The 24,252-nt window shown below is 38.7% G+C and overlaps 1 protein-coding gene and 1 long non-coding RNA gene across 7 annotated transcripts in view; one reads left to right on the top strand and one right to left on the bottom strand.

The window, feature by feature from the left end:
* The window catches only part of TXNL1 (thioredoxin like 1), a 34,067-nt gene extending 19,928 nt beyond the window's left edge, over positions 1-14,139 (bottom strand). For 4 of the 5 annotated variants that reach the window (XM_025931078.2, XM_086683078.1, XM_086683080.1 and 1 more), the window contains exons 1-3: positions 13,841-14,138; positions 2,588-2,684; positions 287-460 (exon numbers count right to left, since the gene is read on the bottom strand). In XM_025931078.2, the coding sequence (XP_025786863.1) occupies positions 287-460; positions 2,588-2,684; positions 13,841-13,938 (369 nt within the window). In that variant the 5' untranslated portion in view covers positions 13,939-14,138. Of the gene's footprint in view, positions 1-286; positions 461-2,587; positions 2,685-13,840 lie in introns of all 5 variants that reach the window. The other variant, XM_086683077.1, reaches the window with a different exon arrangement.
* Positions 14,140-14,226: 87 nt separating this feature from the next.
* LOC147575638 (uncharacterized) lies at positions 14,227-22,838 on the top strand. 2 transcript variants are annotated; one of them, XR_015242583.1, is made up of 3 exons: positions 14,227-14,432; positions 21,083-21,201; positions 22,269-22,838. It is a non-coding gene; the product is annotated as an uncharacterized LOC147575638 (long non-coding RNA). The 2 variants fall into 2 exon arrangements; XR_015242582.1 differs by having other exon boundaries at positions 14,231-14,441.
* Positions 22,839-24,252: the final 1,414 nt, after the last annotated feature.

Raw genomic sequence — 24,252 nt, forward strand, 5'->3', positions numbered from 1 at the left:
AATGAGTGAATGTTTAAAACTGGCTATTAAGACAATTCAGAAAACAGACTAAAAAAAAAACAAGTGGCAAAAAAGATTAGCAGAGCAAATTTAGGAAAACTTGTTTTTGATGAGGGCTTAAGGTGATAATATATACAACAGAGACAAAAACCAACAGTCAGCTAAGGAAGCTACTTTTAAAGTTCTTATCTGAAAGTATTCTTAACCAGCAAAAGATAACAGACAACTTCACTTTAAGCAAACGGTGACAAAAATACATCATGATTTCACTTTTAAGTCTACCTACATAGCCTTTTGGAATATCTGTGTCCTCATTGCTTCCAGGGTCATTTTCTAAGTGCTGCTTGATTTTTTCTTCTAATCCAACAGCATCTGCTCCTTGATACTGATCAATTCTCACTTTGTTTCGAAAAAACAGAAATGTAGGTGTTGCTGATATATTGTTGGTGGCAGCTGTTCCCTAGAATTGGCAAGTTAGATGACGTTAATGAATTAAAATTAATCATTTTTAAACCACTTAGAATATTCATTCTACATCTCTATAGAAGTTAAATATCACAAGCAGAAGCAAAAATCACGTTAAATAACGTATTCCCAATTGTTATTTAAGAAAAAGCAGGCCTGTTACTGAGGGCACAACTACATGACCCTTACATTCCCAATGAAGAACCTCCATTTTAAATCAGTTTTAGTATTAAAGACTTCACCCAACCAGCAGAATAGCTTCCAATACAGAAATTATGCTTTACAACACTAGCTAGCTCCCTCATAAGTACATGCTATTTCTTAAGTGGCGAAACCAAAGAGGGTATTGATCAGTCAACACAAAGCAGGGCTACTAGGAAAAAGTACAGATCTGAAAAACAGCAGCCCATCTCTCCATGAATATGAAGTAACAGCCTCACCCAACTCTACTCATAGAAATGACTTCTGGCCTCCCTCACTGCAACATCTACCTTTTAAAATTCTGCTCCAACTCCACAATATTATAAAACTAAGTAGCAAGCAAATAGGTATCAGCTAATTAATGATGGACCCATAGTCTAAACTTTTCATAAGTACAAAGGAAATAGGAAAGCAAACATGTCATCTTGCGTATTCAAATACTATGAAGAGGTACCACTATGTTGCTTAAAAGTTTACATAGAGATGTCTTCTGTAAACCTCAAAAATTAAACACAAAAACCTGACTGACCTTTTAAAACAGTGTTGTCCAAAATAAGACACAAATATAGGCTATATATGTAATTTTAAGGTTCCAATATCCACAACAGAAAAACAACTGAAATAATTTTAATAGCATATTTTAGTGAATCACTATCTGCATTTTCAACATGGTCACTATAAAAAGTTAATGATGTATTTTACATTTTTTTCATACTAAGCCTTCAAAATCCTATGTGTATATCTATAGCACTTCTCAACTGGGACTGGCCACGTTTCAAGTGTGCAATAACCACATGCAGCTAGTGGCTATCATACTGCACAAGCAGCTCCAGAGGAGAACACTTCTAGATTAGAGACAGAGACTAGTACAGCCCAGTGCTACAGTCCACTAGTATGCAACAGAAGTACAAAGCAATAACACAGGGTTTATACCAAACCTCAAATACTAACTACAAACTAGGTAACATTAAAAAATTTTTTTCACTCAGTAATGTATCAAAGACACAACCTCACCAAAAAGAGCAGCTACAGTTATTCCTTAGTCAGAACTACATTTTTAGTGTTGGAAACAACCTTCAAAACATTTTTCCTTAACTCCTCCTCCATATTCTCATATATGCAAATGTAAAACTGTCACATGGCCATTCCAACTAAGTAATCGGTATCCCCACAACACTGTGTCTCAATCAACAGTAATCAACACTCTAAAGTTTCTGCTGAGTATGCAGCTTTGAGGCTAAGATTACACAATGATCAATTCAAATCAAACTATAAGCAAGAATTCTCTGCCAAGGCTTGCTAATCAACCAATGCCCCAGTAGAAGATAATGTCGATTTGCGAAAGATAAACAAAAAATGTAAAACAAAAAACTGCCAGGTGACCAATTAAGTTGAACAACTTATTAGTTTTACATCAGAAAGATATTAATGTAAACAAACCCAGAAGCAATTAATATGGGACTACCGTTTTTAACTAATGTAGCCACAATAACATTTGTAATAATTCATGTCAACGTAACATTTCCCTATCTTCAAAAGAGTAAGTACTATGTGCATAAAGAGATAAACGAATGAAGGATGACATCAATGTTGAATTTCAAACCAATGTAATTTTTTCTGTTAAAAAGGACTCCTTTCCGGGGTGCCTGGGTGGCTCAGTCGTTTAAGCATCCAACTCTTGATTTCGGCTCAGGTCATGATCCCACAGTTCTTAAGTTTAAGCTCCCCATTAGGCTCTGTGCTGACAGAGGAGCCTGCTTGGGATATTCTCTCTCTCTCTCTCTCTCTCTCTCTCTCTCTCACTCTCTCTCTCTTTCTCTCTCTCTCTCTTTACCCCTCCCCTGCTTGGGCTCTTTCTCTCTCAAAATAAACAAACATTTAAAAAAAAAAAAAAAAAAAAAAAAGGATTCCTTTCCCTTACCTGACACTGATGTACATCTACTTCCAAGAAAACTGCCTGTGGATACTTATTACTCATAGAACTGAATGCTGGGGCAATCCTTAAACATGGTCCACACCTGTGAGAAAGTAAAACGCATGCTTGGTAAAAACACACAAAAGACTGTATTAAATTATACTCTAAAGAACCTGTTAATTAAAATATGAAATCAAACAAACTCTGATGATCCTGGCTTTAGTTGTTCTAATGTTTTCCACTAGATTAATTTAGATACACTTGCATCAATATCACATTGTCCTAATGACTACAGATTTATATTAAGTTTTAAATATAATAATGTTAAGTCTCCCAGCTTTGTTCTCACTGAAATTAAAGATCTAAATAAAAGGAGGAATATGCCATGCTTATAAACTGGAAAACTCAACAGCATCAAAATGTCAATTCTCCTAAATTTGATTTTTTGAAGTCAATGTAAAATCCCAGTAGGTTTTCTTGCAGAAGCTAACAAGTTTAAATTCTAAAACTTACAGGGAAATACCAAAGATAGCCCAAGCCATCTTGAGGTTCAAAGCTGAGAAAATTACATTACTGAATATTAAGAATGATCACACAGCTTTATAAATTAAGAGTGTTCAGTGCTGGTACAATGATAAAAAACAAAAGAAAACTGACCACTGTAAAAGAACAGGTCCAGAAACAAACCCATCCATCCTATCTGCAGCAACCTGATTTATCAAACATGTGACACAGCAGTGCGGTGGGGAAAGGATGGTCTTTGCAATAAGCAGTGCTACGTCAACTAGATAGTCACATGAGAAAATAAATGAATCGTGACCCCTATACCTCACACCATACAAAAACCCAATTCCAGATGGATTACAGGTCTAAGTGTGAGAGGTAAAACAATAAGGGTTTTAGGAAAAAATACAAAGGATACTTTCAAATCTTAGGAACAAGCAAAGATTTCTTAAAACACAAAAAGCACTGAAGAAAAAAGGAAATAATTGATATATTGTAATATACTTGATAAATTAGAAAATATTAAGACCTTTTCTTCATTAAGATACAAAGTCCCCACAGAGTGGTAATAAATAGCTGTGAAACATATCAAAGGACTTAGACTGCTAATATGTAAAGAATTCCTACAAATCAATAAGAACAAGACTGACACTCAAAAGAAAAACGGGTAAACTCTTAAACTGGTACTTGACAAATGAGGTTATCTTCATAACAGTCAGTAAATATGAAAAGATACCTCACTTCATTAGTCACAAGGGAAACCAGGGAAAGGAAAATTAAAACTACTTCCATCAAAATAGCTAAAACAAAAAAGAATAAACTATAGTCAAGAATGTGGATCAACTGAACTGTTAGTGACCATGCAAAATGGTATCACCTCTTTAGGGGAAAAGAAAAGAACCTGGCAGTATCTACTAAACCAAGATTTGTGCCTACCTGTCAGCATTTCTGAGTTATATAACCAACAGAAGTGTCTACATATGTTTGCTTTAGGGCATTTGAAAAAATACTGATAGTAGTAACACTTCTAATAACCAAAAGAGGAGACTATTCAAAGTCCTATCAACACAGAATGAGTATATTAACTGCAGTTGCTCATACAGTGGAATACTATACAACAATGAAAATGACTGGTGTAAAACTTCATGCAAAACATGGGTTAACCTCATAAATAAAACTGAGAAAAGTAATACATTATATGATTCCATTTATGTATGGTTCAAATACAGGCAAAACAAGTCAATGGTACTACAAATCAGGACATAGGTTACCTTGAGAGTTAATGACAGGATGGGGATATGCAAGAGATTTCAAAAGGCTAGTTATATTATTCTATTTGTCTGGAACCTGATTACATGAGTGTGTGTGTTCAGTTTGTGAAAATTCAACAGGCTACATATTTATAATTACACACTGTTACATCTCAATAGAAGTTCAGACAAAAATCATAGCAATAGCAGATAAGAACACAAGGAAAAGCAAATTCTGAAGCACAAATGTTCATGCCCAAGCTGTGACTGTCTCTCCATTGTTAACATTTTAATCAGTATTTTCATCCTGTGCCATCTATAAACCTCACACCAAAAAGCTAATAACGAATTAACTTCTTAAATATTAAATTTGGTGCTTCTGAAAGTAGGTTTTTGTATCTAACAATCCTCAAATAGGCCCGGAGACCAAATTATAAAGAAACAAACATTTATAGTCACTAAGTCTATGTTTGGTTTAGCAAAATACTTCTAGTTATCAATAAGTCTTAAACATTATGGATGGGAGTACAAATTGTTAAATCCTTTTTGAAGAGCCATTAATCACTCTGTCAATTTTAAATGAACACAACCCAAGATTCAACAATCTTACTTCTATACATCAATCCTACCTTAAGACTTAACTCAGTTTCACAATATGTATACAAAGTTCAATGCAATGTTATTAATAGTAAAAAATTAGAAATAATCTAAGTGGCAATCAACAAAAATAGTTTCAAATGTTATGACACATTCATACCAGACGATAAGGATAATTTGTAAATTTATACTGTTTAAAATAAAACTAAGTCTCATGATAAAATTCTCTATTACCACATGAAAAAAAAGTGTATACACACATTAGGTGCGTCACACAATAATCAGTTAATTACTTATGCAAAGTGGGACTGGAAAAGGAAGAGAGAAAATTTGGAGGAAACTTTTTAAAATTATTCATACTTCTGCATTTTTGTTTTTTTAGGATGAACAGGTACTTTGATCTTAAAATATTAAATAACTTGAGATTACAGAATTTAACATTAATTGCATTTAAACAGGTTTCCCAAATGAAGCACAGTGATTTATGCTATACCACAATATATTCATTCTTAAAAGAAATCTCCCTTCTGCACAAGCATGCATTCAAAATAAGACGACTTACGGGAAAAATAAGATCGAGGCAAGCCATGTAAACCCATGCAACTTTGTAAACATATCCCCAAGAAAAAAAAACAATAACGTTCTGAGGAAATACTTGGACAGCCAGGCAGGTGGCTCAGACCTAGGGGATACCTCAGGGAATATTTAAAATGAATAAAACCGATGGACTGTAAGTGCTATGACGATCCAGGTGGAAGTGAAGCTCTGAAGCAGTGAGGCTGCACAGAGGAAGCGTAGCCCTGAGAATGAACCCTCGGGGAACAAGTGCTGGGTGCAAGTGCGTGTGTTTTATTAACTTTAACGTCATTAAAATAAACTTGCAAGGGAGCTTGCCTGCATAGCTGAGGGCTTTTCTCTTTCCTGCTAAAGATTCTATTTCTATTTCTGCTCTTCACTACCTAGGAAAAACAGAATGCGAACCAACAGGACTTGCTCATTCTACTGACATCATCACACTATTCACCAGTCACGTAGGAGTTAACCGGTCGGTGTTAAAAAAACAGAAACAAAAACAAAAACAAAAAACACTTCTGGCTAAAATGACTGTACTAAGATTAAGTGTTCCCTTTCAAAATTTAACCTTATCTAGATCCCTGTTTAATTTTAGTTAGCCATCACAGGTTGTAACTTTAGTAAAAAATGAAAATAAGTCACAGAACACAGAAGCACAAATAAATACAGTGGCATACTTTCACAATATAATCATCCAAATGAATTGATCAGTTATTTTAAGTAAGATGTTTGCCTGCTTAATATCAGCACTTAAGAGTATAAATTTCTATTATTAGCTGAGCTCAGAACAAGTCACCTGATTTCCCCGTATAAAATGGGAAGGGACTAGATTTTCCAGGACCTTTGTCATATCCAAAATATTATGCCCCACATATTTCAGGATCTTCCTTTTTTCCTCCTGTGCAGTCTTGTTTCACAGCCCTTAAATAGTATATAACCACAGAGCCTCTGAACTTGTAAAAGAGACCAGAGATCATCTAGTCCACACATTAAAAAAAAAAAAAAAAAAGCGTTCTTTTGCTACTTCTCTTTGACAGGAAGCTTATCTGTTAAACATGTAAAATGGGTATGTAAGGATTCTGACTTACGCTTTTTGAGAAAAAACAAAGCAGACAACTCTCCAGCTTTTTGCAATACATAAAGAATCAAACCCAGAAAACTCAAACTTTAAAACTGACCTAACTTAACACAACTATTTGGTAAGTGAGAAACGAAGACCAGAAAAGTTAAATCACTTGCCCAAGATAAGACACTCTAGTAAACGAAAGGGCCACAACAGAACGGTTAACTCCTAACCAATCCAAGATCATGAAAGCACCAAGCTAGGTTCTAAGTATGATTTTTGTTTACAGTCATTATATAAACAAATTCTACTTCATGAACTTGCTGTCCTTCCCTGTTTGCTAGTCAGTGCTCTACCTTGAGCAGTAACATGTGTAAACACATGGCTGACATAATGGTAAGAAAATGTATGTGCTTTCTGTAGAGATATTTTAAAAGTCTATTTTTTCTGTAGGGCACAACCTTAAAGTAGGTAATGTCTAGATTAATTATATTTTAATTAGGGCAGACATAATCATAACTGGTCCTATTAATAACACAAAATGGCTAGCATACACTGAGCATTTACTATATGTTATACAATTTACAAAACCCTTAGGGGCGCCTGGGTGGCGCAGTCGGTTAAGCGTCCGACTTCAACCAGGTCACGATCTCGCGGTCCGGGAGTTCGAGCCCCGCGTCAGGCTCTGGGCTGATGGCTCAGAGCCTGGAGCCTGTTTCCGATTCTGTGTCTCCCTCTCTCTCTGCCCCTCCCCCGTTCATGCTCTGTCTCTCACTGTCCCAAAAATAAATAAACGTTGAAAAAAAAAAAAAAAATTTAAAAAAAAAAAAACCCTTAAACTCATTTAAACCCTACATTTCTCATTTGAAAGTCAAGAACAATGCAGTACAGTGCTAGAATTTGATTACAAATCCCAACTCTTAACTGCTGTTCCAAATACCCCAAAACAGGGGCGCCTGGGTGGCGCAGTCGGTTAAGCGTCCGACTTCAGCCAGGTCACGATCTCGCGGTCCGTGAGTTCGAGCCCCGCGTCAGGCTCTGGGCTGATGGCTCGGAGCCTGGAGCCTGTTTCCGATTCTGTGTCTCCCTCTCTCTCTGCCCCTCCCCCGTTCATGCTCTGTCTCTCTCTGTCCCAAAAATAAATAAAAAACGTTGAAAAAAAAAAATTCAAATACCCCAAAACAGCGGCTTAAACACTGCTTTCTGTTATTTCTCAATTAACTGCCAAGATTAAAATGAATATGCTCTTCTTAAAAAAAATCCAGACACATACCATTTTATAAAGTTCAAATCCAGGCAAAACTAATTTACAGTGTTAGAACTCAAGAACAAGGAGGGGAGCCTGGGTGGCTCGGTTGGTTAAGCAGCTGACTTTGACTCAGGTCATGATCTCACAGCTCATGAGTTCAAGCAAAGCATCGGGTTCTCCACTCAGCGCAAAGCCTGCTTTGGATCCTCGGTCTCCCTCTCTCTCCCTCTCTCTCTCAAGAAAAAAAAAAAAGGAATTCAAGAACAAGAAGAAAGCAGGCATGGGGCAGGGGTGGTCTAAGGTGCTGGCATTCTTGATCTACATGTTAGTTACAAGTGTAACCACTCTGAAAATTTATCAAAGTATACACAAATGATTTGTGTACATTTTGCATGCATGTTATATTTGAATTAAAAAGTTTGCTTTTAAGAAAAATTCTCTGTATGTTCTTTGAGACCTCACCATGTCCTAGTTATCTCTCGTTATCTGCCTGGTCCCTATGGACTGCTGGGCCTGCTATCTTTGTAATTCAGTCTATAGCAATTTTGAACCATATAATTAATGTTATCTATATCTATAATGTATTAGTTGGACAAGCTACCATAACCATTAGAATTCAACATTCTAACCTACACTAACACTATTCTTGGATGGTAATAGTAACACCTAACCAACAACAAAGTAGGACTTGCTTTAACAAAACTGAACAGATGATAAACACATCTGTAAAAGTGATACATTCATGAATTCAAGATAAAAATCATTCATACTCCATATAATTTCACTTACATGTGGAATCTAAAAAACACACACACAACACAGCAACTGCACTACTTGGTATTTATCCAAAGGATACAAAAATACTGATTTAAAGGGGAACATGCACCCCAATGTTTACAGCAGCACTATCACCAATAGCCAAATTGTGGCAAGAGCCCAAATGTCCATCAACTGATGGGTAAAAAAGGTGTGTTGTACACACATAAACACACACAAAATGGAACATTACACAGCCATCAAAAATAGTGAAAGTTTGCCATTTGTAACGACTTGGATGGAACTAGAGTGTACTACGTTAAGCAAAGTCAGTCAGTGAAAGACAAATATGTGGAAGAAACAAAACAGATGAACATAGTGGAAGGGAAGGAAAAGTAGAATAAGATAAAAACAGAGAGTGAGGCAAACCATAACAGACTCTTCACTACAGAGAATAAACAGGAAGGCTGGAGTGGAGGTATGTGGGGAGATGGGCTAATTGGGTGATGGACATTAAGGAGGGCACTTGTGATGAGTACTGGCTGTTATATGTAACTGATGAATCACTAAATTCTCCTGAAACCAACACTACACTGTATGTTAACTAACTTGAGTTTAAATAAAAAGTTGGAACAGAAACAAACACACAAACGAAAAAACCAGAAAGACTCATAAATACTGAAAACAAACGGTGGTGGTGGGGAGGGGATAGGTAAACAGATCAAGAAGCACAAACTTCCAGTTATAAAAAAGTCATGGGGATATAAAGTACGGCATACGGATAACACTGTAGTAACTTTGTATGGTGGAAGATGGGGACTATACCGTGGTGAGCATTTTGTAAAGCGTATAACCATCAAATCATTATGATGTACACCTGAAACTAATATAACATTGTATGCCAAGTATACTTCAATTTAAAATAAAAATCATTCACACTGAGTTTTATGGGAAAGAAAATGCATATTCTTTTAGCATTGGGGCTTACCTACTAGTGATAACAACAAAACTGGCACTGTTTATAACCATTAAATGTATATTTAAAGAGTAACAGTATGGAAATAACAGTTACAAAAACACATCACCACAGTATATAATTCATATATATAATTTTATAGTCTAAACAATGCTGTTAGGTTACGTGTTAACATCCCCATGTTACAGGTGGGGAAAGAATATCACAGAATGAACTGAAATGTCCTAGGTCATAAGATTAGTTTGCAAGCAGTGCTGTGGCTAAATAATTCAAGGCAATATTTAAAAAAAAAAAAAAAAAAGGTCAGGTTGTGTGCAATACAGGGATGAACCTGCATTTCCTTTCTATTTAGGCTGGGAAAAACAAGGACAACACTTTACACTTCCTGCAGTGCATTCAGCAATGGGACCTTAAATTATTCAACCTGTGACTCAACATCCTCATGTGTAAAATGGGGATAATTTCAAAGATTATTTTGAGGACTGAATAAGTCAATATAAGTTTTTAAATAAGTCTCTTACAAAAGAAATAATATGTAAATGTTGGCTATTTTAATTATTTAAAAAAACAACAACAACAACACTGGAGAAGGGTGCCAAGACTATTCACTGGGGAAAAAACAGTTTTTTCAACAAATGGTGCTGGGAAAACTGGATAGAGACATAGAAAAGAATGAAAGTGGACTTTTACACCATATACAAAAATTAACTCAAAATGGGTAAAAGAATTTAAAAACTAAAATTACAAAATTCCTGGATGAAAACATAGGGGCAAATCTTCATGACACTGGATTTGACAATGATGTGTGGGATATGACATCAAAAGCACAAGCAACAATAGAAAATATATATAAACTGGATTTCATTGAAATGTAAAAACTTTTGTGCATCAAAGGACACTATCAAGAAAGTGAAAGGCAACCAATGGGAGAAAATATTTATAAATCATTTATCAGGTAAGGAATTGATACCCCAAGTATATAAAGAACTCCTATAGGGGCATCTGGCTGGCTCAGTTGGTAGAGTGTGCAACTTCTGAGGTCAGTGTTGTGAGTTCAAGTCCTACGATGGGTGTAAAAATTACTTAAAAAAAAAATCTTACCAAAAAGAAAGAAAGAAAGAAAGAAAGAAAGAAAGAAAGAAAGAAAGAAAGAATTCAAGAACAAAAACCCAAACAGTCTAATTCAAAATCAGTAAAGGGCTGGAATCAGCATTTCTCTAAAGAAAATAAATGACCAATAAGCACATGAAAAAATGCTCAACATCATTAGCCATTAAGGAATTACAAACCAAAACCACCAGACCACTTCACACCCATTTAGGATGGCTATTTGGTGCAACTGAATTCCACTCCCAGGTATATACCCAAAAGACTTGAAAGCAGGGACTCAAAGATATCCTTGCATACCAATGTCAGTAAGCGGTATTACTCACAATAACCAAAAAGTGGAAACAACCCAAGTGTCCATCAACAGATGAATAAACAATATATAGTATATGCATACGATGAAATTTTTAACTTTAAAAAGGAAATTCTGATACATGCTACAACATGGATGAATCCTGAAAACATTATGCTAAGGGAAATAAGCCGGAAACCAAAGGATAAATGTTATATGACTCCACTTATGTGAGATAGCAAAAACAGGCAAATTCATAGAAACAGACAGATGTTACCGGGGTGGGGGACTGGGGGTATTGGGATTTACTGCTTCATGGGTAAAGTTATTGGTTAATGTTTCTATCTGAGATAATGAAAAGATTCTAGGAAATAGTGGTGATGGTGGTACAACACTGTGAATGTACTTAATGCCACTGAACTGTACATTTAAAAATGGCTAAAATGGTCAATTTTATGTTACATATATTTTATTGCAATTAAAAACACTGAAATACTGGAGAGCCACTGAAGATTTTTAACCAAAAGAGTGACAAACTATATAACATTTTAGTAAAATTAATGTTAGATATAACATGGAAGTGAAGAAAACGGAGTAAGGCTTAAAAGTAGGGTTGGAAAAGAAATAAAGAAATAGGTGACAGAGAAAACTATGTTCTTGGCCTAACATGGGACATTAACTTTGATCTAAGAGGTTTCCTACATGATCTATTGGATACAGTTATTTTGAGGGTCTAATACCGATGCTGAGTTATGAAAGTCTGAGGTCACAATCACATACAGTTTGTGGAGGAACACATTAACAGCCAAAATATTACAGAACTTTAAGGCAAATACAATCTCAACAGATTTATAAATTACCTAAATATGCTTTGGAACTTAAAAGCTTTCTAAATTCAAACTTTTGTTCTCAGTTTTTACCATAAAAAATTAAATTCTCATTGCATCAAAATACCTTTTTAAAAACTAACACAGAGCTTTGCCAATCGATGTCTGCAGTTGTTTATGGTTATATGAAACCTCACTGTTAACGGAAGTGTTTCCTTAATAGCAATGTTTCCCCACTTTTCTCACTTCAACTAATAAATTATTTATCACTGTCTGTCATCTCTTCTGCTATGGTAAGGGGAAAAGAGAGTATTTCATTGAGGGACAAAAGTCTATACATTCCTACAGACTAGAATTAGGAAAGTGAACTAAAAATGAGAGTCATTGTTAAAATCATCTCTTCCCTTTTCCAACTCTGGCCTAGGCACTTAGTAAATGTGCTTAGTATGTAGGATGTATTCCCCATATTAAGAATATAGACATTGCAGGGGCACCTGGGTGGCTCAGTCAGTTGAGCACCCAACTTCAGCTCAGGTCATGATCTCACGTTTCAGTTAGTGGGTTCGAGCCCCGTGTCGGGCTCTGTGCTGACAGCTCAGAGCCTGGAGCCTGCTTCAGTCTCTGTATCTCCCTCTCTCTCTCTGTGCCTCCCCCACTCATGCGCGCTCTCTCTCAAAAATAAACATTAAAAAAAAAAAAGAATACAGACATTGCAAAATTGCTAAAGCTGAGAAGATATATTTATAGAATTTTGACATTCCTTTTACACGTCTTTATAATGAAATCTTTATCTTCTCCAATTTAATAAATGTGAAAGTCTACATGTCAAATTGGTACTCTCGGCCACCCTATAAAATCCAATATACTCTGCCTTTTCAATTCTGTATGAGACAGATTGATCCAGGAATAAGTCTTTAATTGTTATCATCTCTATCTGCATCCACCCAAGCCCTAAAACTATCTAATCCTAATGCCACCACTTATATACTCAACATTTACTGAATCATGTTCAATAACCACGAATCACTTTTTACCCTCAAAATACTGCCTTATGTTTATATAGTTACCTGGACAATTGCAATGGGTTACATAAACAGTAATACCTGCAAGTAAATTTCTCCAGCTCAGGGTAAATGTAAATAACTCGGAGGCTAGGGGGTCAAGGTAAGTCAAATGGAGACCACTAATTCTTAGAAGGCACTAACATACACAAAGGGAGGCCAGTAAATACACACCCTGGCTGAAATCTTGGTTCCAAAGGCCTACTTCCAACATGTCACTCTCACACAGGTACACTGCACACTCAAAATGGAAAATCCACCAGCTCTGCGACCAATAAATCATGTTGAGATTTACCAAAGTCGACATCTCTGTCCTGTTAAACCATCAAGTCAAAAATGGAGTCTATATGGCCAAACCCAGATGTCTGGATACCTGCATTGCATATATACCCACTGTAATTTCTGTGATCAGATGCAGCCGCATACATAAGGGAGGCTAAGTTACAAAGTTACTAACCAAACGAGTAACAAGGCCATTAAGTAAAAAGCACCGGACTCAACATTAATTTAAAACGCATTAAATGAGCGCTACGTGGATTAGTTGGATAACCCCAACTGAAGTTTCTAAAGGTTTTACAGAAACGCAAGCAGTGAAGAAAGCCAAAGTGTTCGGAAAATTAAGATTTTAGGTTTTCTAAGGTGCAAGTGACAGCTGGCTCCCCGGAAGAAATGGAACAGGCAAAAGCAGGAGAGGCTGCAGGAAGACTCCCACAGACTAGAAGGAACAGAGGTGGGCCACCCCAAGTGGCCTCGTCCGAGGATTCAGAAGGGACGGGTGTAGATCTCCCGGGCTGGAATTCGCGGTTGGCCAGGCCTCCGTGCCCTCCAGAGACTCCCTTGCGCACAAACAGGGGAGCTGAGGCCTAACTGGGCAGCGGCCTGGGGCTGCGGCCAGCGCGGGACATTCCGGAGCAGCAGACGGCAAGAAGTCGGGATCCGGAAAAAAAGTGAAGGGAAAGCAGGCACGCACACGAGGGGCCCACAGGGCTCGCGCCCGGCCTCACCCTCGCATGGTGAACTTGACCACGGCGAGTCTGGAGCCCGCGCCGCTCAGCTCCGGCTGGAAATCCGGGTCGCTCCCGACCGGCTTCACTCCCACCATTCTCAGCCCGGCAGGGCGGCCGCGACGCCACCGGCTTCAAAACTGAAGAAGGCGACCCGGGAGAGGAAGAGCGGGAGGCTCAGGAAGGCCGAGGCCTGATCACAGGAGGTGGCGACCGCGGCGTCTTCCCCGGGACTCTCAGTGCCGAGTCACGCCAGGGAGCAGAGCGGCCGGGGTGGGGGGGTGGGGACGGGAAGGGGGGAGGGGAGAGGCGAGGGAAGGAAAGGCGTGCGGCACCCAGCAGCCACCGCGCGGCAGGGCCGCCGGCGCTTGCGCACGTAGGCGTCATTTCCGCGCCTTCTGTTTTGGCTCCCAGCGCCCAATCCTAAAACGCGACCCCTGGCCCCACCCTCGGCTGAGGAGCCAGACCCAGGCTGTCAGGAGCTGCGCAGGCGCGGAGGAGCAGCAGTCGCAAGCTGAGATGTGCAGTGCGTTTTAAGTTCGCGTCATCCCTCCGCGGTTCCGAGACCCAAGCTTCTACCGAGTTTCATGGGGTGAGAAAAGTAGGAAGGGAATTCCTTTTTTCCCCGAGGTTCAGTGGCTAAGGTTTTAAGCCTCCCTTCCCCAGAAGTGCTTGAGGGAATACTTTGTCTCATATTCCGGGCAAATCGCCACACTGGACAAAATGGCTTTAGGTACATTGATTTACGGCTCTCGTGACACAAGGGTGCTCTCTGTGCAGTCATCCACAAACTGTCATGCACCTGTCTTTAAGCTGCGCCTAAAAAAATGAAAGCACCATCCATCCTTCTAGAAACACAGTCTTGTGATAGACACCAGCAATAGTTAACAATAACAAGTTTGCAAAGGAAACGTTGGGACAAATGGGACAAGAGGATGGGACGGGGTAAACTTGTTGGAAGTTATGGCCCCTGAACTGAATCTTGATGGAAGATAGCCAGGTGGTGAGAGGTGACGGTGTATTACCGGCAGAAGAACCAGCAGTGCAGATTTGTGGTTTAGGGGGGCTGATAATAATAGCTAACAGCTGACAAATTACTCGCTAGACAAGATACGTGCTCTTTGTGTATTTTAGCTCATTTAATCCTCCCAACAACCTGTGAAGTAGGTTCTATTATTTCATGGGTAGACTAATTTCCCCTAGTTCACACACCTCATAGGAAGTCAAATCAGCATTTAAGTTAAGGTAGGCTAACATCAGCGTGTTCTTTTAAGTGTCAGAGTAGGTGACAAATGATTTGCTTTTGAATTTCGCTGGATGATGAAATTGAAGAGCAAAGTGGAGGTCTGATCATGCCTAGCTAAGGAATTTGTATTTTAACATGAATGCAATGAAGTAATCACCGGAGGGCAATTTTTTATTATTATTATTATTACCCAAAAAGGGTGCCTTTAGAAAAAGTCCCGAGGTAGCAGTGAGGAGGATGGAAGGCAGTGAGACAATTTAGGAGGTTACTATGGTAACCCAGGAAGTGAGTTGTGAGAGCACCCTAAGTGGAAATAAAGAAGACTTGATATATTTGAGGAACAATTAGCAGACAAAAATCATAGGATTTCGTGACCAATTGGACCAATTTAGTGAGATGAGAGAGGAAGTAGTCTAGGATAGCGCAAATATTTCAATCTTGTGGCTTTTTGTACTGGGTTAAGATGCCTGTATGACATCTAGGTAAGGGGCATAGTAGACGGTAGGAAGCTTGCGTCTGGAACTAAAGGAAAACAAGTGGGCTAAAGTTGTAGACTTGAGAGTCATTGGTTTGGGTGGAAATTGAAGCCAGGAACACAATTGTCTCTGTTCTGATGACAAGGCTAACATTCAGAGAAGTGTGTAACTCGTTCAGTTATACAGTTGTGAGGCTGCTTAGCCCTCAAACATTACACCCAACATTATACAGAAACAGACTATATGTATACATAGAAACTTTCATCAGATGTTATTGCAAGATGATGCTCTATTGAGTGACTTTTTTTTCTCTGTATTTTCTAAATCTCTTCAATAATTATAAACAGTATACACAATAAGAAAGAAAGCACAGCTGGGAGAAAAAAAAAAGTGCTACACAACAATGCTACAAAAAAGGCCAAAGTTTCTTCCCTGCCCTAAAAACAAGAATAATATTCACAGTTAACTGGTCTCCTGTGAAATTTAGGTAATGGTTAATATCATTGAGAAGAAAAAAGCTCTTGGTAGAAGAAATTTCCCCCCAAAATGTTTCTTTTTTCTCAATTTGTATGTACTACCCTGAAAACCCCATTTTCTGGAATGTCCATGAAAATTTTAGAAAAAACTTATTACCATTAAACCTCTGCAAGGATGACTTGTGATTATTCTTTTTTCTAAAAGTTCATTTATTTGAGAGAAAAAGGAAAAGAACATGAGTGGGGGAGGGGCAGAGAGGGAGAGACAGAATCCTAAGCAGGCTCTGATGTTAGCACAGAACCCTACGTGGGGCTCGAACTCATGCACTGTGAGATCATGACCTGAGCCAAAATCAAGAGTTGGACACAACCGACTGTTGGGCACCCTGACAGGTGCCCCAACTTGTGATTATTCTTTTTAAAAAATTTTTTTAAGGTTTATTCATTTTTCAGAGACAGACAGAGCGTGAGTGGGGGAGGGACAGAGAGAGGAAGACGCAGAATCCAAAGCAAGTTCCAGGCTCTGAGCTGTCAGCACAGAGCCTGACACGGGGCCTGAACTCACGGACGGTGAGATCATGACCTGAGCTGAAGTCAGCCACTTAACCGACTGAGCCACCCAGGCGCCCCAAATTGTGATTATTCTTAAGAGGATGATATACTTTCTCCATTCCTGAGGTTAACATATTCAGAAACGCCAAATGTGCTGCATGTAAGCTCCTCCCACCCCATCCCTTACTTGGTGGGCATCACTATTAGATGACACCGTTTCCCGGGGTCTATCCAGCCTCAGCCTCAGAATTCCAGTCAGTAGCACCCACTACCAGAGTCAGGATGAAACCTATTATTTGCCATCTCACATCTTGCTGTAATTGTTACATCTGGAAATCCATGGTTCTCAAATGGTAGCGAGCCCATTAAAATGTGAGTTTCCAGTTTCACACCCAGAGATTCTGACTCAGTAGTGCTGGTGCGTGGCCCAGGAATCTGAATTTCAACAGGCATCCAGGGTAACTGAGGCAAGGAGTCCATATTTTGAGAAACATTATTTGATGCTACCTGTCGTGTACCATTTACTATGCATTTGGTATGCACAAGGTACTGTGATAATGCTTTGAAACACCTTTCTTCCAGGGACATCAAAAGGGAGATAAGGCACTTCTACAAAAGCTAAAAATAAACAAGGTAAAATGTGGTAAGTGCTATAGTAGAACTACAGATAACATACCATTGTGGTTGAGAAAAGGAAGAGAACATTTCCAGCTGGAATGAGCAGAGGATGCTTTATAAAGGGATATGTTCTAATACTCAGACCTAGATAAACCTAAGAAGGAAATGCATAAACATCTTCATTCACAGAAATGACTCCCGGCTTTTCTCTCAACTCATCAAGAATATAGTTTGCTTTAGACTCACCCATTTTTTATCAGTCTCAGTCTATCACTGGAGGAAGGCTTTCTATCATGACTTGTAGCTGCCATGGGCTCACTTTGCTGAATTTAAAAATAGATGTGATAGAGGGCACCTGGGTGACTCAGTCGGTTAAGCGTCCAACTTTGGCTCAGGCCATGATCTCAGTTTGTGAGTTTGAGCCCCACCTCAGGCTCTGTGCTGACAGCTCAGAGCCTGGAGCCTGCTTGGGATTCTGTGTCTCCCTCTCTATCTGTGTCTCCTCCAATCTCTCTCTCTCTCTCTCTCTCTCTCTCTCTCTCTCTCTCACTCTCTCTCAAAAATAAATAAGCATTAAAAAAAATTTTAATAGATATGATGGAGATATGTCATCCATGACTTTCTCTCTCCCATAGCCCTTTTCACGTGGTAGATACAAAATAAGTATTGATAGAATAAATGAATGGCTAGGAAGCAAAATGCATATGAGTGTGACTTAGTCCACAAAATGCAGCAGTAAAAGAAATGTTCTTTTGTGTTATATAACTCAAGTTCATTTTGACTCTGAATCCTCACCCTCCTGCTGTGTCCAACTAGAACAAAAACAACCTCATCTCCTCCTCTGCCTGATTTAGAAATTGTACCACATATCTGGGTTTAGAGTGGGAGTGGGGCTTTGGAGTGTAGACGTCTAGGAGCCCTGTCTCTTTCTACATACCCTCTTGAAGTCTAGCCCTTTCTGTTTCATGTGACTACCTCAGGGATTGGGAACTTTGAAGCTGCCTCTGGACCCATCTGCCTAGGTGCACCAGTGTGACATTTCTCCCTGGGTTTTTACTTCTTCCCTTCTCCCTTCCATAAAGACTTTCCCTTATGTTTTTATTAAGAGTTTTATAGTTTAACTTCTAGATTTATTTGATCCACCATCCACCTTTTTGAGCCAATTTGATCCTAATCACTTAAAAGTATTCTCATGATAGAAAATAAAGACACAGTTTTCCAGTTTCATATGTATTTGAGTGTTTGTTGGCAAGGCAGTATGCAATAACCATACGATCTCTGGTGTCAGTTGTTCTTTAAATGTAGTCCTCTTGTAAAAAGGTGGGGAAATACCACTTTCTGATTTTTTTTGAAAAGCAATAGCAAGAATATAATGAAGAAATAACTTGTATTCTACAAAAGAAGTCCTCATAAATTCCTCTGAGATATAATATACCTCTTTAAATAACTGAATTTGTATTTGCAAAAGCCCAAGGATACAGATTTATTGAATTCCATAAACCATATGAAATTCCCCCATTAACTTATCAAAGTTACAACTACCCAAAAATTCTGCATAAAAATAACATCTGCGTAATAGTTTATTGGTAACTAATTCCTGAAAAAACAGAAAACTTGTAATATTTTATATCAGCTTAATTCTTTAATCAACTGGGAAATTTATTTAAAAAATGATTTTAGGTAAGTTTTGTTTTATTTCTAAAGTCTTGAGGGAAAAGTATGTAATGTATGTAATATAAATGTTAAATAGAAAGGACGTTCTTCTTCATCATTTCCAAACTCTAGGTTGCAGCCTATCGAATCTGAAAATTGAATACCATTTCCCATGGCTGTCCCTAGGTGGCGCAGTGTCTTTCAGTCAAAGGAGTATGATTTCCCCGTGGATATCAAATGCTTCTTTCTGTTAAGTCCCCAGACGTTTGTCCCACCAACACTATATTCCTTAGTTTTGGACACTAGGCAGTGTCTTGCAGGAGTGAGTTTTCTAGGAAGTCACAAAGTGACCTATCACTGTCATAAATCTCCTCCTGGAACATACTGAAGAAAGTTGCTAGCAATTCTGAGAGTCAGTTATGGGTATTTCCCAGAAATGTAAAATAGTTTTTTTATTCTGAAATTTATATCTGAGGTTCAGAAGTCATTAAACTGCACAGAGTTGCTATTAAGAAGGACAGACAGACAAATATTTCTATCACTTAAGCCTCTGAATAAAAATCCATATTTTAATTGTTTTAAATAGTGAGTTGGAGGTTAGAATTAACTCTTTGAAACTACAAAACTACACATGGCTACACATAACTATGTGTTCACTTAGTCACTCATAAAGAGAGTCCTTTTTTTGGCTTGTGGTAGTATAGTAGATATTGTCTGGCTAGAATGTACAAGTCAGGAAGAAATGTCCCCCAATAAAGACTTTTGCTGTATTCAAAGGCCTTTCTCAGTTATGCCCTTGAGCAAACACATACACCAAACATACACATCCTCATCAATCAGTCCATGCTTGAGTGGCAATATGTGCATACTCTCAGTACCTCCGAGGGCCACACACTGAAGACAGTGAATGAAAATAAAATGCAAGGGAGTGGCTATTTACACAATATTTCCCACCAAAATTCAGCATACTAGAATCAGAAGAAGGTAGGAGGATCAGATCCAACTGGTAGAAAGTACCAAAGCATAGCACTTCTCACATTGCATGGCACTCATGGTGGATGTAAGCTGTCTCCCTGCCAGACTGTGAGCAATCTGACCACAGAACCCAGTCTTTGTGCTATCTGCATGGCCGGCTCAGCACAGTGCCCAGTGCCACTGGATGTTGAGTAAATGACGCTTTCCACCGTGGCAAATTATATTTAAGATATTTAAGACACGCAAAAGAAATTACTATTTTATGAAAATAGAAATTAAGTTAAAGTGCTCATAGCCACTGCCCCCTCCACCCAGATTATTGTGGAGCAAATGCCAGGTATCATATAATTTCATCTGTATTATGTTAGCCTACCTCTCTAGAAGATAAGGATTCCTTTAAAAAATCACAAGCGGGGCATCTAGGTGTCTCAGTAGGTTAAGCATCCGATTTCACCTCAGGTCATAGTCTCACAGTTTGTGAGTTCAAGCCCCGCATCATGCTGTCTGCTGTCAGTGCAGAGCCCGCTTTGGATCCTCTGTCTCCCTCTCTTTCTGCCCCTCCCTCGCTCTAATGTGTGTGCTCTCTCTCTCTCTCTCTCTCTCTCAAAAATAAACATTTTTTAAAAAATAAATAAAAATCATAACCAAAATACCATTATCACACTTAAATGTTAACAGTGCTTCCTTAATATCATCAAATATCCACTCAATGTTAAAATTCCCCATTTTCTCTTAATTTATGGCTCACTTGAATCAATATCAAGAAAAGGTACATACATTGCGTTAGTTGATATCTGTCTCTTAACTCTTTTTTATTACAACTTTATTTCTTTTTTTGTGAGTTTTTATTTGAAACAATTCAAATGGACAGAAAATTTCAACAGCAGCAGCAGGAGTCAAAGAGAAGTAGCAGTAGTCAAAGTAGAGGAAGAGGGAGAAGATGGTAGAGTGAGATGAGAAGGAGGGTCCACTTTCTTGCTAATCGTTGACTGGGGAGTCCCCACCCAGGAAGAGTGTGCTCTTGGCTAACTTTGCCGTGCTCAGATATTTGCCAACGCGGCCCCAAGAATAGGTACCCCCACTGAAAAGCTGAGGAGACCTTGAAGAAGCTAACAGCAGAAGCAGGAAGCAAACCTTCTCCATGCAGCTGGGAAGTGGATTTTCCCAGAAGGAGAGTCTGAACAGCGCATCTTGGTGTCTGCCACGGTCCACTCTTTGTGACACATGGATCCTCTTTTTCCCACAGGTTTGGGGAACAACCCTTCCAGGGCTCTTGTGGTCCTCTCATCCTGACAGGGAAAAGAAGAGAGAAGTTAGTAGAACAGACTACAGCCCTTGTTGCTGCAGGACGTGACAAAGCTACAAGTCAGTCGTCACCTCCTTCTTTACTATCCTGATTTCCCCTTGCTGATCCTGGTAGCTTCGTGAGGGGTCCCCAAGCCCTTATTTGTGAGGAGCTCAAGCACCCCCAACCTTAACACCTTCACTCCTTCCTAAAAGGTGTAAGTATGGAGCAAATGGAGATATTTCTAGAAAAAGACATCCTGTTACTTAGAAGAAATTGATTTAGCAGAAGTCATGAGATAGGAGAAAAAGAGAAGTCTCACCAATTGACTTTTGTGTCATGTAAGAAAGTGCAAAGGGGAGCTGTAAAAGAGGATCACACAAAACCATGCAAAGAACGCTTCCTCACTCACTTGGGGCACCTGGGTGGCTCAGTCAGTTAAGCATATGACTTCAGATCAGGTCATGATCTCATGGTTCGTGAGTTAGAACCCTGCATTGGGCTCTGTGCTGACAGTGCAGAGCCTCCTTTAGATTCTCTATCTCCCTCTCTCTGCCCTTCCTGCACTCCCTCAAAAATAAATAAATAAAACTTTTTTTTTAAAAAAGAACACTTACTAAATTATTCTGCTGCAACATGATAAAGTGGGAGGGCCCCCAGTAGTAACATGAAGCCCCCAACCATGACATGACTTTTAGGCAAATGGGTCCACTAAGGAAAGGACAGAATTAGCAAAGTATTAGGCCCTACGGGGAACACCAAACCACAGATTTATAATCTAGAGGAGAAAAAATAATAGCACACATGAAACAACCTGGAAATGACAACAATAATGAAGCCACTGTTAGACCACTGGGCAAAAATTCATAAAGTGGAAGAACAAATTTCCTTGCCTTTTGAAGAACTAACTTGGAACTTAGGAAGTCCAGGAAGTATTGGTGTGTTATAGGGTAATTGCTACTAAGCTCTAAAGACAGAGTAATACTTAAGTTTTTGTTTTTGTTTTTAAAGCCCATACCTTTAAAACATGGCATGTGGAAATTTTTGACCCTTACCCCGTGGTTTCCATTTACGGTTCATTTCTGGTAACAACTGTACATTTTTGGTTAAAACAACAGTGATGACAACTTCTTATTTGTCTTTGCAGCTGTCTGTCTTTCCCACTCAGTGTCCATGATGCATTGCTGCCAGCTGATTTTTGTGGCCAACACATCGTACAGTAACTGCCCAGTGAGCCACACTCTGTACAATCCTCTCTCTCTGAGCACACGTGACATCTGTGACTTGCTTCTAATCAGGAGAATATGGCAACAGTGAAGGACTGTCACTCCCTTCATTAGGTTACTATCTACAGATTTATCTATATCTATCCATATCTATAGCTATGTAACTCCAACTTTCTTGCACACACACTAGAGAGATCCTTTTTGCTGGCTTTGAAGAAGTGAGCTGCCATGCAGTGCAAGGCCTTTGGTAAGGCTCAGGTGGCAAGGAGCTGTAGGTGGCCTGTAGGACCTGAGTGTCCTTAGTCATTTATCCACAAGGACATGAATCAGATTTAAATTCTTCCCAAGCGGGGCTTCCAGATGAGATTGCAGTGTGGCTGACCTCTCAACTGTAGCCTTGTGTGATCACAAGCAGAAGACCCAGTTAAGCTGTGCCTGAACACCTTTCCCATGGAAACTGTGAGACAATAAATGTGCATTGTTTAAAGCCACTAATTTCGTGGAAATTTGTTTTACAGCAATAAACGCAAATGTAATGTTGTTAGGAAAAACACCACTCTACGTATCCATCAAAAACCTTCAGTACCTTTTCATTTCCTTTGGAATAAAGTCCCAAGAGCCCATAAGGGCATTTGAGGCCTCTCCTTATCTGACCTTATTCTATTTTTCCCATGTCATTTTTTATTACTGAGTTTAGGCTGAATCTGAGAAAGACTATATCAACCTCTGAGAGCGTTCCAGGGCAAATATCACCCATTGAAGGAGTCCTTCACAGGGCAGAAATAGCAAAGTCTTAATACCACAGTTTCCCTTCGCATCCCCTTGCTGTCCCCTGTACTTCACTTCCAATTTCACTTTCTGTTTATTCTACCTGTTTCTATACATTCATGGTTTACATTTCATATGTTATACACACACACTCACACTCATATTTTACTTTTCATATATGTTACATGCATACACACAGTTGTTTTTCATTTCAAAACTAGCAACAAAATTGTTTTCCTTTCCCAATTCTTCCTATTCTAAATCCTATCCACTTTTGTAGACCTCTGTGGAATCTGATGTGATTATCCTTCCTCACCTCAACCTAGAAGCAACTCGTCTTTTTTCCACGACTCCTTATGTACTCCTTATTTCTCATACTGTGCTATATTATAGGCTTATATCTTGGGTGGGGGAGGATTTTCCATTCTTTCCAGCTGCCCAAACACTTTCCAATTTTGAGAGAATTCCTTATTTTCTGAGCCTTGGTGGGAAGCACAGCCTACTTTCCTCTATAGAACTGAACTTGCCAAATTCTTGCTTTCTCGGCTCTGCTTTCAGTTAAGGTTCAATAAATACATGTTGAACCGAATGTTTTGGTTGTGCAAATCTTTTCAGATTTTTATATAATTCCTCCAGGTGACAGGAATGAATAAATTATTTATTAAAAAAATATACTCAGGATCAGCTTACTGAAGGTACAAATCTTAACTTTCAGGAAGGTTACACATGGAAAACATATATACGTGCATATAAAAATGTGTGAATTTTTCTGAACCAGAAGAATTTTATTCCTTTTGAATCTTTATTTTAGTTCTGCAGCTCAGGAGATTACACGCATTTATTTATATACAGACTTTGGCAATACATTTTGTAAACTTGGCAGAGAGGGGCCAGAGTGTTAGTAGTCAGAAAGCTTCTCACTAATCTTCCTATTGACCTTTTATTCCTAGGAAGGTAGTTGAAACACAGTAATTTTGTAAAGTTTAATTAATATTTGTTGAATAAAAGTCAGCTTTATCTAGGAGAGATGTTTTATAGATTTCCTTTACAAACCAAACAAGCTTTAATGAAGTCTAAGCTCGTCCCGTGGTAACCATTCTGTGCTTCCTATATTTCCAAATAGTTCTTGTAATTTGT

The sequence above is a fragment of the Puma concolor genome, chromosome D3, assembly GCF_028749965.1.
Source record: "Puma concolor isolate L17-30 chromosome D3, mPumCon1.1.hap2, whole genome shotgun sequence".
In the NCBI taxonomy this organism is placed as follows: Eukaryota; Metazoa; Chordata; class Mammalia; order Carnivora; family Felidae; genus Puma; species Puma concolor.